This window comes from Cornus florida, unplaced genomic scaffold (genome assembly GCF_030987335.1).
Source record: "Cornus florida cultivar Cherokee Brave unplaced genomic scaffold, ASM3098733v1 CherokeeBrave_3.0.0_Hap2_Chr03, whole genome shotgun sequence".
Classification (NCBI taxonomy): Eukaryota; Viridiplantae; Streptophyta; class Magnoliopsida; order Cornales; family Cornaceae; genus Cornus; species Cornus florida.
Window position 1 is genome coordinate 12,280,379 of NW_026775573.1, and position 16,350 is coordinate 12,296,728.

At 35.5% G+C, this 16,350-nt stretch overlaps 1 protein-coding gene across 2 annotated transcripts; it reads right to left on the minus strand.

The window, feature by feature from the left end:
• Positions 1 to 1,003: 1,003 nt before the first annotated feature.
• On the minus strand, positions 1,004 to 12,955 carry LOC132299476 (protein STICHEL). 2 transcript variants are annotated; one of them, XM_059796124.1, is made up of 6 exons: positions 10,007 to 12,953; positions 9,354 to 9,573; positions 3,795 to 4,352; positions 2,457 to 3,207; positions 1,337 to 1,418; positions 1,004 to 1,258 (listed from the first exon to the last, which is right to left on the minus strand). In XM_059796124.1, exons 1-6 carry the CDS (start codon positions 12,218 to 12,220, stop codon positions 1,157 to 1,159), a joined length of 3,927 nt encoding a protein of 1,308 aa, XP_059652107.1. In that variant the 5' UTR covers positions 12,221 to 12,953; the 3' UTR covers positions 1,004 to 1,156. The 2 variants fall into 2 exon arrangements, with proteins under 2 accessions (XP_059652107.1, XP_059652106.1); XM_059796123.1 differs by having other exon boundaries at positions 1,004 to 1,418; positions 10,007 to 12,955.
• Between the last annotated feature and the right edge of the window lie 3,395 nt (positions 12,956 to 16,350).

The window sequence follows — 16,350 nt, forward strand, 5'->3', positions numbered from 1 at the left end:
GATACTACCAATCAGGCCATTTAAGGTCATGATGCACCTGCTACATTCAAATAAAAGCCCTTCGTACAAAAAGTAGAAATTAATATTTTTTTCCCAGGTCATTAGAAACTAGTACTCAAAATAATTTTTATCAAATAATAATAATAATGAAGGTAGAAATTCTGTTGCTAGTTAAAATTAGTCCACTTGGGAGTTAGCAATGAGGTAAATGCTCCCCTGGTTTCCCTTGTAGAACCAGTTGGTACCATGTCTTACAGGAGCCCTTAGATGAATATATATATATATATATATAAACTTATTTCATAGAATTTTTTAATTCTAACTAAACTCTTCTGATTTTTTTATTTCTTGAGAAATGCTTTCAGAGAACTGAAATAAACAAGCCCAAAATCTCTCTCCACCCATATTCGAATTGAATTACTAGGCAGGTCTGAGCTACAATTCCATAGCGACACTTGGTTCATCCACTAGCCATTCGTCTACCTAGTATAACTTCTCTCTCAAAGGAGGTGTGAGTGGTTCGAGCACCATAGTGAGCATTTGTGGGGGAGTGTGTGAGTATTTGAATATACACACACACACACACACTTGCTCCATCAAGAATGCATCCTGGTGAATGTTAACCAAATTGACTGGCATCAAATTTAAAATTTTCAATAGTGAATTCCCTAGGATGGATAACAGTGGCACCTACTTTTTCTATACGAGCAATATGTTACAGACAATCAACAACCAAAGTCAGCAACTCCTGCCAACTCAATAAGCTTTTAGATTGTAGTATTGAATGTGACAATTCAATTAAGCTCATCAAAACCTTATTGATCATCAACCATCTCTGCAAATTATTTATTGTCACAAATTATGTACCAATTCCTACAGCAAAGAACTAATTTCAATTTTTATTTTATCTTTATTCAAGCCCTAGAGATGGTAGACGAGGTTTAGATGGGGTAAAAATTGTCCCTCTTTTCCATTATTGTTTTTCAGAAAATTAGGCTGAATATTGCGAAATGCTGAATCCCAGCTGCATAAACTTTATATTTTCTTCGTCCCCTCATATCCATGGAAAAAATGGCTCTATGGAAATATAAATACAGAAAATATACCAGCAAAAGAAAGAGCATCTCTTTAACCTCAAACTTGTATATCTTCTCAACTATCTTCTGAATCTATTCTCAGTCTTCTTTGGCTTTCCGCACTCCCCAAACCATGAAAATCGCGCATCTCTGTGTGAAACAACAGGAGTTCCTTGTTTTACCTGTTTACATGTATAAAGATCACATACAAAATTGAAAATATATTCATTTTCACACGTAAGGGGGGGGGGGCGACCTACCTTTCCCCTTCTAGGAGGTTTGGCATTATTCCAACAGAAAAGGCCGCTACAACCTCCAGCTCCTGACCCCGATTCATATCCCCTACAGAGACAACCAGAAAACTGCATTAGCATTTTGTGACAGAAAAATCCATTATGAAATGAAAAATTATCATATTCTGTGCATCACTTCTTTCTCCATAACTGACTTTTATTAAAATCATAAATTTGATAGGATTTTCAAGGGTAATTGGGAGAGAAACATAATTAATGTGCGTAAAATTATAACATTTATATTCTGTCTATTAGCTCAATGGTTCTCAGGATGTCACAACAGACTTGGCCAAAAACTCAACTTTCAAGTGTATCAGCTTATATTCTGTCTATTGAAATCCATGTCAAATAGAAACATCAAAAGACATGGCAGCCCTGTATCAGATGGTGATGAAAATTTGCTAGTGTGAACTCTTAATATTATCACAGAGTAATTTATTGTAATGAGGGCTCTTGTTTTCTTCAATGGTCTACTTTACATTTTACGATCATACATCTACACGTTCAAAATCCGTAACCATGGACCTTTTGGGAAGAAAAAAAAAATTTCCATACCCCTAATGTTCTATTGAAGATGTTAATGATAAATGCTTCAAGTATTGTTGTTGATAACTTGCCAGTTCTATAATGTTTTATCAAGCACATAAACAACAGACTGGAATGCCACACATAGACTGCACCATAGTCAAAGTAATTTTTTAATACTAGAATTATGATACAGAGAGGCCTGCAACCAAATCAAACTGTCTTAACTTAAACCTAGGCGAAGAGTCAAACTTAGTCAATGCACCCAGTTCCAAGCAATGTTAAAGTTCTATAATTCTATATGAAGTAGCTATATCTAAGAATGATAAAATGAAACAATAAAGCTTGGGCTCACAACCATCAGGAGGCAGGTTTGAATCTGACAACAGCCAATTTTTGCAAAGATACCGCAAAGGCTATGACTGTCTCTAGCCCCTCCCCAAAAAAAAAAAAAAAAAAAAAATTGGGTAATGGTCCTTTCATGAATTGAGGGGGAGAAAAAATGCCACATTTTAAAGATATAACATGTGAAAAAAATAGATAAAGGCAGAGAAGAACTCACGTGCTCTCTTTGTTGAAATTTCCTGCAAAACTGCTATTATGCAACAAGCTTGGTGACATGGGATAATGATCAATCCTTTTACCATTCTGTTCCTTCTGGAGGGCCTTTCCATCATTAATATTCAGAGCTTTGATTTCATGGTTTAACTCGTCTTCCCAATGTTGAGAGGACAAATCCATGGAATTTCCTGATTCTGTTTGATTATGATGATACATGCCTTCTTGAGGCAGGACTTGATTCTTCTCAGGTTTCAAACGACTTAATGATCCAGGAGTGCCCTTCTCCACAGCCTGCAGCCATGCAGTTTCTAACCTCTGCTCACGGATAATGGATTCTATCCTTTGCATCGGAATCCCTGGTTTCCTTTCTTTTGTGCTATTAATTTTAGCATTCTCTGCTACCGATGGGACTGGTGATCCAGCGGTATGATCAAAGGTACCAGCCAGTTTGCCTTCAGAATCATTAAAGCTTCCTCTTGATATTTTTAGTGGCTCCTGATGCATGTCGGTATCAGAATAACCATTCATTGCATTTGTGAAAGTTGTTTTTCTCTCCCTATTAATCATCTCGGTTGCTTCCACCGGCTTATTTGCGCTGTTTATAGAAGTCTGACCATCAAGTAAGAGTACAATTCTAACCTCTACATTGCATTGCAAAACAATTTCAAATGAATTTGTGATGCTGCTTAGAAACCTTTCAGCCCTGGTTCTAATATCTCTATCCCCAAATGCAATATGAGCAACAAGAACACCTGCAAATAGAACAAGTTATACTTATTACGTCACACAAACAAGTAAGCACACAGACATGTAGTGAAAAGTTGAACCACAAGGCCCACAAGTTTATTATGCTTTAGTATGTCTGAATGTGCATAACTAAGAATTAGATGGTATGGCAAAATTGTGACTTAATTGACATCAGAACCTTGATGGACATTTGCACATGGTCAACCATGAGATCCCGTATTTACTTATGAAGGCAGATGATAGAAGCTATACAATTTGTTTTACCATAATAGTCACAGGGTTAATTGTTTGACATCTGGCTTTAGTAAATGAGAGAACAATCAATTAATTTACTGAGGAGCTTACACTGTTCCAGTGTTTCTCATTATATGCAGAACAACAAACAAATGTAAATTAGAATTTGCTAAAATGGCTTGAAAATAGCATTGCCACTCCAGATCCTACAATCTCATCTTTCAACCCAATCTTCATGACATTGCCAGCTAGTATAAGCAAGGAAATGTTGCAAATGAAGGAAAAATAATGAACTATTCTTTTGCATTCTGTTTGAATTTTACTTGAACAATTGGAGCATGTAGGAAGATGTGTTTACCTTCAACCTCAGAGATTGAGGCAAGCTTTCCATGAGTATGAAGCAGCTCCCTCAGCCTCTTTGAGTGGCACCTTTCAATGCATCGGATCCAGATATCATCCAATCTATTTGAGTTTATGCATTTTGATATCACACTCCCAGCCGCAAGATCATCATGAGTAACAGCCAATGCATCATCATTAACAAATCGGCTGTGAGTGGGCTTGGAATTGAAACTGATGGTGTCGGTTATTAAAAATGAATCGTCTTTACTGGTTGAATTCAGGTTAGCTACATTAAGCAAGGATGTTGGAGAAGTTGATTTTCGGGGTTTATACCGAGCATCATGCCTCTGCGTAGTAGCTTCTCTAGAAGCACTTGAAGGATCCTCCTCATTTGTCTTGGAACTCTGCCTCCTGCTGCTGCCTGAATGAGTAGGGTCTGATGAAGGGACAGAACCAAGCTGTAAAAGGGTTGCTGTGAACCATGTTGAACGTTCACTTGAAACCCTAAGTTGTTTCTCAGCCTCTGAAAGAAGCTTTAAAGCATGCTTTAATCTCTCCAATTCAGCTTCACTCACTGTGGAAATAGCTCCCAACCGTCAAAAACAAAGATTTAGAAAGAACTACAAAATTCAAGTAAAAACAAAATCAACCAGTTGAAAGGACTTTTGACTGTATATCTTTATAAATATACATTTTATAAAATCACAGCTAAGACTATATAAAATATTGATATAAGATGGGCACGCTGGATGCAACAAACTTTTTTCTTAGAATTGATGTGATAAATGACAATGGCATCACAATCCAATTAGATGACAAAACTGGTATTTTTGTATGCATGACATCATTTTACATAACCACAAACAATTAAATAATACATAGTCCCCCCTCCCCACGAACAAAAGAAAAATTACAAAAAGAAAACACGAGAAAATAAGAAAGATATAGGCCCTGTTTGGTTCAGTTCTGTTTCAGAGAACTGAAAATCAGAAAACACTACAAAAAATTGTTTGGTTGACAGTTTTCTGAAAACTCAAAAAAAAGTCTTATAGTTCTCTGAAAACAGTTTCTGTTTTCTCAGTTCTTGAAAACTGTTTTAAAAACACTGAGCCAAACAGGCCTATAGTAACTTGTATTGTTAATTCATAAAAGAAGGTAATTAGTGGTTAATTGGTCATTAACCTTTCCATGAACGTGATTCAAAATAAGTAAATTCAGACATTGCACTAGTCACTTGAGGACCCAGAGACCATCACAAGAATTTCCAGGAGGGAAAGGAAAAAGATAGGGAATTGAAGCATCCTAATGCATCTAACAGTAACTTATCAGCATTTATGGATGTCTAACAACCAAATTTTGTTACTCTAATAAAGCTATACTTTTCTTCGCAGACAAGAAAAAGTGGATATCCGTCAAATGGCCATTTTTCTACAAATAAGGCTCTACTTTTATTGGTAGACCAGAAAAATCAAATCAGTAGCCCACCCAACCTCTTTGGATGCCATGCCTATAAATTTTTACCTTTTTGCTACAATTGTTTTTTGAAATCAAATAATGAAATAATAGTATCAAATCTTCCAAAATTATCAACATAACTTTTTGTCACCGTAAATATCTAAAATGATGTGTATTCACAAGATCCAAAAATGCATCCCAAAACTTGAAATGAAAATCTTGACTTAATACACCCTAAATGGGTTGATATTCATTCTGAACCTAAAATCGAGGCTTTTAAATGCTACCAATTACTGGTGAAAAAATTTAGGGAAAGGAAACAGAATTTTTGGGGTAAATTGCATTGACCTTCCACATATCATCATTTACAGCATCTTATCAGCTTTTATGGATGTCTAATGGCCAAATTTGATCTCTTATAATGCTCTACTTTCTCAGTGTACTAGAAAACTCATATCACCACCCCCCCTCCACCTTTTCAGAAGCCATGCCCATTTATTTTGAACTGAAATCCTAGGCTTTTAAATGCTTTTAAATGCTATCCTATCTTGCCATTATAGTTATGTTTTTGTTCCTTTAGAGGTTGGACACTTTGATGTATGTTCATAATATTAGTTTCAAAACTGTCGTGTGTTTGTTTTATGCAAGTCACAAAGTATAGGATGTGTTGGTCGAGTATCCAAAACGTGTTGACCAGGTGTCCGAGATGTGTAGACCAAGTTTTCAAGATGTGTCGGCCAAGTGTAGGAGATAATAAATTTTTTTTTTAAATAATGGACATGGCCATGAAGTGTCGGACACATGTCTAAGAGTGTCCATAGAGTGTCAGACCCCTGCATAGAAGTGTTCGTGCTTCTTAGATTTTGCCCGGGTCAACACAATTGTTGACTCACTATCGGCTGCCCAATTTCCCCATGGACAAGCTCAGAACCCCTCAGACTCATCTCCATTTTCATACTAGCATTTGCTTTTCTGATTTTTTCCATTACCATCAAACATTGGCGTGGAAATTCCACCACCGTGCCACCACAACATCAAACAGCAAGTGACCAAGAAAAGCTTGTTTCCTATTGAGGAGGATTTCAGGCTACCATTGCGTGAAACTCACCATTTTAACCAAACACTTTAGCCAACCCCAACCATGCTTCCACTTTAAATTAACCATCTAGAATAACCATCACTAGTCCCAGCCTATCATTTAATAGAACCGATGAACCAAATTCTTGAGAATAAAAAAAACCCGCTAATGTTTGACCAATGAACTCAAGATCAAGACAAAATACAGTAAAGAAAAGAACAGTGAAAGCCAATATCATCATTGTCAAGAAAACCCACAAATCCCAAAAATTTATTGGTGCAAGTATAAATTTAATTAGCAATTTCATAAAATCAAACCTGAATCTACTGATGGTTGCTTCAATGCAACATTATCATTGTATTATTGCTTAATCAGTCACATACACCAAGCATTTTGCCATCGTAGGAGGTGATAGAACAAGGACCATCCCCCGCCTTGGCCATCATAAAAGCCGTCATAGGGATCACGCATATGTTGGATTGGGACCAAATTTGGCGATGTCATGTGAGCTCATGCGGATCTTGTTTTTAATATTGAGAACTTCGTTTTGTATTATTCGTTTTGAATTTTGAATATGTTATTGTCGCTCTGTGTTTTAGATCCTAATTATGGTGCTTTCGGAGATTAATTAGGCCATAGGTAGAGAAATCACAGCAGTGATTGGTGTTTGGGTTAGTGATGGAGCTTGGTTATTGTCATTTAGCCTTGTCAGTATAATGGAGGTGGTGACAATGGAGTTATGATGGTCATGTTAGAGATGACGGTGGTTGTTTCCGAGGATGTTGAGTCATTGACTATGAGGAATAGTCAAAATGAGGGGGTTTTGGAAGTATTGATAATGAAACTCAAAAGAATATTAACAAATTTTCAGTTTTTCATTAAGTGTATATTTCACTGTTAATTCAAGATTCACTGACCAAATGAGGTATCAGTTATTTCAAAAATCACAGGACCAATGTTCGCTCATAGTGAATTTTTATGAAATTTTCCCCTTTCAGGGGGTGGAGGGGGATCAATCCTGTGAAGACCAGAAAGGAAATGGGTTGAGGAAGTAAAAGAAGTAATACTGGCCACATTTATTTGAAAAATAAAAGAAGATAGTTCGAAAAAGTATCTGCACAGTCAATCCCCAATACTAGAGCTAAGATTTTTAATTTGAATTGGGATTTAACCAGTAATTTTGGGACCAAATTTGGCAGAACTCATGAAATAAATAATAAAAAAATAAAAAACTGAAAATATACGATCCAAAAGAGAGTGAATATTTTTTTACTTATCAAAAAAAAAAAAAAAAATGAGAGTGAATATTTAAAGTAGGATTTGATACACTAAAATTGTTGTGGCTTTCTCTTAGCAGAGTAAGGTAATCCACGACAAGGTGAGGACATGAATGAGTATGGTCAAGATATGCATTTATGTTGCAAAATTTAACCAAAAATGGGAATGGCCGAGATAGTGATGAAATTAACACCAGTCAAATTAGATGGCCTATAGAAAAGAAAATTGAAATGGGATTAGAACAATCAATGCCAAAGAGTCAAGGTAAGACTTTGTTATGATGAGCAAAATCTAGTTTATAATCTAGGAAATAGGAGACAAGTATAATTCAAACATATTATCCAGAAGAAATTAAACTTCCAAACTAGGTTCATAGACTTTAACTGATCCTCTTTTACATATGGCTGCAAATTAATTAAGTTGCTCATTAGCAGCTTGGGCTCAGTATGCAAGGGAGCTTGTCCAGGATTTGTTCATTAAGGAACAAGCCAAGCGTGAATCTTATTTAAAACCCATTATGTTACTGAACCTAGCTTAAGCAAACCCTGGCTCGGCTCGATGAACATCAAAGCTAATGAATATTGTAGAGAATATTCGAAAGGTAGAAATTCATTTAGGCCATGCACAAGAGTACATGGGGGGTCTTCAAGTCTAAAAGTCTGAAAAGAATGTAAAAGATTTCGCCAGTCCTAACAAAAGATGAACATCCAATCAATTCCTCATTCTAGTGATGAGTATACCCATGGTATCAATTACAACGATATTTCTTAAGATCTTTTTGGTTTTCTTTCCCTTTCATGACAAATCAAGTGGTATTCTTGAGCATGATTAACCACATTTATGGGAGATGAAAGCTTAAAGCCCCAACTTTTTCGCTATTCAAGTCAGATTTTAAAGATATTTGTTGCTCTTCCTCAACATTTTCCTTATGATGAGGCCTTCTTATCCAGAGCTCAAAGGCAGTATCATTAATTTATTTCTTCGTATTTGTATACACGGACACAAATACAAGCTGAATCAAGCTTAAATTAAGTTATATATGAGCTGGTAATGGAGAAGATTGGTTGGGTTTAGCACAAGCCTTGGCCAAGTTCAAATGTGACCCGAGGCTGACCAAGCGAGACTGAAAAGCTCAAAATTTGGGTTAACTTGGTTTATTTACAGCCCCACTTTTGAGGCTAAAAAGGGCAAAAAAATCTAGGGACAAAAGGGTAAACCAGGGAGAGAGATTTAATTAATACCCACCAGTCAACTACAAATTATTCATCCATGAATTAAATTTAGAACAAAATCCTCCAACAAAAAACATACTGAAAAATTAATTCGATTTCCGTAAATCGTTAGAATTCACCCCCATAAAGGTGAAAATTGACTTTATTCTTATAAGTGGTTACTCTTGTCCTCATGCAAAGGATCCATCAAGCATTTGCACATCCATGTATGCTAAGAAAGCCCAATGCTACATTGCCTTTTACTTAAATTTGAATTAGTTCATTGTGTTTCTGACAGCATTCAAGTATTTATTTGCTTTCAACATAGAGTCATTCTGAGGTTTGGCAAGTGACCTCATTTCCATGTTGTCTAGGTGAGTATGTTGATGTTTCGATCACACTTCACACGCCACCAAATTGTCAATTAAACTGAGAGAATGAGCACCGTTTGAGTTATTTGATTATCAGGGACCAACCAAGTGCCCCCTCAAAAAATCTAAAGGTTGTATTCATGAAGAAACAACAGTATAATGATGAACTTGTTGGTACTTACAACATTGTGCGCCAAAGGATGAACTACTGTATTTAGTATCACCAATGTGGTTAGTTCCAGCAATAATATCCATAATAAGGGTAGCCATTTGGGACATCAAAACCATTGGTTCAACCCCAGAGTCCATCAACTCCCTTGCTCTTTTAACAGTTTCTGCTGTGTCTGATGACATGGCTAACTCCAAAAGTTCCAATAGTTTCTCATCCGAAACCACCCCCACCTATACAAGGAAGAAGGGAAATTACATACATGAGTTTGAATGATTCTAATAAAGTTGTGTGTGTGTGTGTGTGTGTGTGTGTGTGTATATATCGAGGTTGCTACAATTGTCGAACATTATGATAATATTGTTTGAGAAGAGAGAGGGGAGGGGAGAGGGGGAAGGGGAATAAACTGTCAAGGTCAAAGTTCGGAACAGAAATCCAAAATTGAAGCTTCAGCCATGTGGCAAAGCTTTAGTTTTCATCTAAAAGTCGCAAGCTAAAATATTAAAAACCAAGCTAAACAACCAAAGTCACTAGAAGCATATTATAGCAGAAACTCTATTAGGTAACATGAAATATTTAAAGAACTTGGTAAAGAAAAAAATATATCTCAAGGAACTCAATTTTAAAGCAAACTCCGTATAGGAAGCAAGGGTAGCATGAACTCACAAGCTCATTCACCAGAGAAGTAGTAATTTTTTTTCCTAGCAAACTCAACTGATCGAGCATAGTTTCTGCATCCCGAAGTGAACCATCTGCATTCAAAGCAATCAAATCCAATGCATCTGATTCGACATCTAAATTCTCATCAGCAGAAATTTTCCTCAACCTGGTCACAATGTCGCCTTCTTTGATTTTGCTAAAGAGGTACTTTTGGCACCGGGACAATATCGTACGAGGCACATTGTCAAGATCAGTTGTTATGAATATGAATACAACATGTGGAAGTGGTTTCTCAAGAAACTTAAGGAATGCCAACCACGTCTTAGAGGGCAACAAATGACACTCATCAATAGCAAAAACCTTGTACCGTGAGAGGGCTGATGGTGGCCCCATTGACAAGCCTTTTAAAAGGTATCGGACTTGATCAATTCCCTTCTTATTGGTGCCATCAACTTCTCTCAGATCCCTGGTTTCACCAGAAATAAAATCGGTGCATTCCCTGCAGACCCCACATGGCCTAGTTTCTTGAGTTGCAAGACAATTCAAGGCAGCAGCAAAAATCCTTGCTGTTGATGTTTTTCCAGTCCCACGGGGACCTTGAAAAAGATAAACAGGAGCAATCCTTCCCCTTGAAATTGCATTCATTAGTGACTGGACTACAATATTCTGCCCTATCAATTCCTCAAAGAACATTGGCCTGTATTTCTGGCTCAAACTCCTAATATTATCTGGGGTACTTGCCTCTTCTCCTTCCCCATTTAGAGCTACTAGTTCTAACCCTTCTTGACTTCTACAGCTTGATGACCACCTCCTTCCATCCAGTCGACTCAGTCCCTCCAAATCGAGCTCCCCAAAGTTTGTTGAAAGTTCATCATCACTATGACCGGTTCCTACAGATGACCCTTGTCGGCCATCACCACTATTAGTAAGCAATGGTACAAGACCTTGAGCAGCCCTAGAAGCAAGTCTCCTCTTGTTTGAACCTGAGGATCCTCGACGTCTATGATACATAGTTTGGCTTCCACACAAAATGCTGCTTCCTTTCCTCCTCAGAGTATCAGAAAGCGAGGGCGAATAACAACCCCCACAAACCCCTCTGTGCTTAGGAGTAGACCTCTTCGACCAATAACAAGGAATCCCACATCCCTGGCGACCCGGCAAGTCTATCTGATCATCCACCTCATCGTCCCCATCATTGAAAGACACTGTTGTACCATCCCAAGACCCAATAGTGCTCGGATTTCGATTACCATATCTGTTGTAAGAACTGGTGGACAATGCTGGGGTGCTGTACGAATAAGAAGAATCCTCTTTTCGACCATTTCTCAACAATTTTAGTGATGAGTTAGACCAGTTCTTGTTTTTAAGCCTCGAAAGAAATGGGGATGCAGCTGAAATCCGTCTAAAATCATCTGAATTACAGTATTCCTCTGTATCTTCAGATTGATCAACCAAGCTAATTGAATCATCCCTACCCAACCCCAAAGCAATTGAAGGTAAACCCTCTAGTGCTCGCTTCGAATTCCTACCGCGCACAATCTGTTGCAATTGTTGTCTAGACATACTTGAAGAATAAGTATTTTTCTTAGATTTTTTCTTAAAATTTGTTCGCCTAATTGATGGTGTGAGGTTTGTGTCTTTGCATCTAAAGATCAACGAAGCGTACCGGTCAGAAATGCAGGTATCACTCCTCGAATCACCGCCATTTCGGGCATCGCTCAAGCTGTCCTCAACACTCTCCTCCGGAACCGAAGAAGACCCATCACCATCATCATCATCATCACCACCCCTTTGTTGTTGATTTCCACCACTGTCTCGTCTCACTCTCTGATCACTCTTTTCGCTCGATGATCTCTGACTCCTCCAGTTGTACAGAAACACCTTCTTCTCTTTCCCATTGCTTTCGACTCGGAAAGGAAACTGAGCATGCGAATCAGAAACCTTATTACCATTACCGTTCTCTACACCATCGTCACCACCAATTGGGACGTTATTCCCATTCTTGTACTGGTGAAGATAGTGATTGGTGGAAGAAGAAGCTACATTCACTGCCGCCGCCGATCTGGCGGAGTTGAGCGGCGACCGCCACGAGGAAGTGGTCCCGGGATCTCGAAGCACGCGAGCAGCCTTTCGGATTTGAGTCAGCTCCTTCCTCAAGTGGAGATTGCTCGGATCAAAACCGCCTCTGCCACCACCACCACCACCGCGCATTTCTGACATTACTGTAGTTAGTATTTTGATTGAGATTGAAAGAACACTAACAGAGATAAAAAAGAAACCTTATTTATAGCACCGCATTTCCACTTATCTGATCATAAATACACTTGTATATACACAAATATATAGAGAGAGAAGAGTGTATATATAGAGACAGGGTTTGATTGAAACTTGAAAGGGGTAATGAAGAGGTGATATATATGTATATGTATATATAGATAGAGATAGATAGAGAGAGAGAGAGAGAGAGAGAGAGAGAGAGAGTTTGACTGAAAGGGGGTAAATGGTAATGAAGAGATGTGATGAATGATAGGGAAGAAAGAAGGTGAAATGTGCAGATCTGACAGGTTTTCTTTTACAGCTATATAAATTAATCCAGAGATAGATATATATATATATATATATGTATGTATAAATGTATGTGTGTGGAGAGATTTTAGGGAATAGACATGACTAGGGTTTTAGTTGGTGACAGACACGAAAATGGAGGAGCGTAATGTTGTGATGTGAATCATCGGAATCGGAAGAGGAAAAAAAAGACATAAAAATCGAAACTCCCTCCAAATCCGCCAAGACACTTTCACAACACATCAGATTCTCTTTTTATTTGTTTTTATTTGTCTCAAATTTAATCTTTACTTTTGTCTGCCTCTGCATTTATAATTTTCTATCCTATTTATGTTATAATTTTTTTTTCACAGATTTTTTTTTATATATAATTTATTACGCTATATATAATTTGTTAAATTTCGTACTTATTTAAAAATTATGAAAAATTAAATAAATAATGATTTGGTAAAAAAAAGTCAAATGACTTGAACTTGCTATTAAGATTTGAATTTCTTTCCATTTATATGTATGTGTGTGCTTATTCCTAGTGAATTAGAGTATTAGATATTTTAAATGACTTGACATCACTCTCAATTCAAAAATATAAAAATAAAATAAAATAAGAAACACTAATATATATACTATACTATTCACAAACTCCTCTGAGTATTGGGACAGTTGATGTCGTAAAAGAAAAAAAAAAAAAAATTTCTTTAAAAAAAATTGCATTTAAAATATTTGAGGAACACGTGTTGGGGAGAGAAACTCATTTTGGGGGGTTTTTCAAATCGAGCCCCAAATATTCTTTACTAGAATATTTCTAAAATCATTAATTTTTTCAATTTTTCTAAGAACATTTATATATATATGGAAGTTAAATAAAATTTATGTGTCACAACAACTTGCTTCTAATCATGTTCGAACTCTTCGATTTGGTATGGGTTTTGTTTTTGTTATTTTTGTTTTTGAACTGTTATAGTATTGATTTTAATAATAAAAGTATATTTAGTGTAGGCTTGTTTTATTTTACACAACCAAAATATTAAAAAATTCTTTTTTTTTTTTATTTTGACAATTGTTCATGGCCCAAAATCATAATGGTTCATGTTTCTGTTTCTGATATTTTCACAATAAAATATAGTTCTCAAACGTATTTTTAATTTTTTTTTTCATAATACTCATACAGTAAAACATTGTTTCTGTTTTATTCAAAAATAAAATACCTAAACTAAAGCGCATGCCAAACGGGTCATTAATCACCTTCTTCACCTCTTTTTGTCTTTTTTTTTTTTTTTTTTTGGGGTGGGGTTTGTGTGTGTGTGTGTACTCATACAGTAAAACACTGTTTCTGTTTTATTCAAAAATAAAATACCTAAACTAAAGCACATGCCAAACTGGCCATTAATCACCTTCTCCACCTTCTTTTTTTTTTTTTTTTTTTTTTTTTTTTTTTTTTTTTGGGTGGGATTTGTGTGTGTGTGTATTTATTTATTTATTTTCCATTGTTTTAAGTATTGGGTGGTATTAGTCCTACCTTAAAATGGGTGGGGGACAGAGATGATTGATGCATCTTTGAACGCATAATATTTAGAATGTTCTGATATTGAAAAGTTGACTCTTGATTGATAATGAAATTTCTAATCATAAATAGTGAGTGGGAAACCAGATAAACTATGTTTTGTTACTATTAGTTATATAACCTCATCGTAAAAACAATATCATTGTCAAAGCCATAAACATTATTAGTATTTATTATTATTATCATCATAATATTTAGTAATCTTTTTTTTTTTTTTTGAACAGATAATATTTAGTAATCAAAATCTCTCAAATTACATTTTCCTGCTCTACGTTTCATTTACTTCACATTTTTTATTTTCAAAGAATTAAAAAACAAAAACTAGTATAAAAAAAATGTTTAATTAACTGTATTTATAAAACCACTCTTTAAATCTAGAGTTAAAAGAAGCTGGCTAGCATCAATCTAATAAAAACACTCTTTTTGCAAACTGTTTCATGTTCTTAGAGGAAAGTGGGTGATATGTTATTCCTCTAATTTTAATTTCAATACGACGATTCAGTACTCCTAAACGTAACATAGATAATTAACGAAAATATTCTACACAAATTAAGGTGTGCACTTTAATTACTATGGCAACTTGAATACATCATGATTAATTTGTGAAACTAGTAAACTACAACAGTAAAAAATTGATCATACCCAACATATAAAACCTTGAAAAGTTGTAGTAGTCAAGTGGTACTTCTAGTCTAAAAGATTCGACAAAATAACTTTGAATTTCAATATATAACTCAATGACTTGAAATTTTGTTTCAATAAATATTATTGTAACTCCAAAATACAAAAAAAAAAAATAATAAATAAATAAAATAGAACAATTTTAGGGGACAAAACTTCAAATAAAAAGTAACCTATGCAGAGAAAGATAGATATATGAATAAGAAAAAAAGGGACATGTTTGTATCAAATTATCATGTGAAGAAGTCCTAAGGTGAGTAAATCTGAAAGAAGCTTTCAATTGATCAGAAAATGGCAATACCTTTTTATCAAGAGCATCCAATATTTACATGAATTTATATAAAAAAAAACAGATCCTAAACTATCCTGAGAATACACACATTTTCTTACACAATGAGGTGGGAGTGTGGGACCTACAGGTAAAAAAACATATTTGTTGATAAGTTTAATATTAAGTTCCTTTAAACCGTAAAAAATAGACCAAATATCCAAAACCCTTTTGTATTTGTTTAGTCAAATCATTTTTATTCTTTTTGAGTAAAGAAATAATTAATGTGGTTATATATATATATATATATAACATAACATTGATTCATAAATAGACTGGGAGGTTTTGAATCCACATGATCTATATATATTAAACCTTTTTTTCTAGATCTGTACCTGTTACCTGTTTGTGGTGTAGTCACTAGTCAATGAGCGAAGAAAAACAAAGACAATAAAGCCATTGTTCCAACTTTGGGAATTAGTGATCATCTTCTTCTTTTTATACTAATAAAGCAACACACCCCTTTTGAGGCCACAAAATTAAGCACCTTTCCTTGCCATGTCTCTCTCAATTATTATTTATCATTCATGTTAATTAATATACATAAATATATAGTTCTAAGACAAATGATAAAATATATAACACCACCTCTACCTCTCTCTCTCTCTCTCTCTCTCTCTCTCTCTCTCTCTCTCATGTTAATGTCTCTCTCTCTCTCTCTATATATATATCTCCCCCCCCCCCCCCCCCCTCGGCGGTCTCACTCACTCATGTTAATGTTCTACAATCAAACAAAAGGTACTAGATATAAATAACACCACCCCCTTTCTTTAAAACATGTGATACATTAGTGAAAGATGAATAGTGTATTGAAGGATCAGCACAATGCATTAGATTATTGAAATTAATCTTATTGTTAGAACATGCTCCTCCATCTACAAACAAATTTGATATCACATGCATCCTTTGAATTGATAGGGGGGCTGTTCATTGAATAATCATAACACGCCATGTCTTAATTAGTTAGGAAAGGCATCGCTAGTGTGCTACAATCATTTGCATCAAAATGGAAAATAAAAACAATGAAAATTGCTTAAAAGTCATCTACAAATTACAGTATTGTATTGAGAATACAAAGTTGCCACAAATTTTTCAATAAAGTCTTTCCCAAATCAACTTCTAACCATTAAAAGGCCATTGTCTACTAGTTCCGCTTACATGAAATATTGAGAGGAAGAGAGTACATGGATTTATGTCTGGTTTGTAATTCCGAAA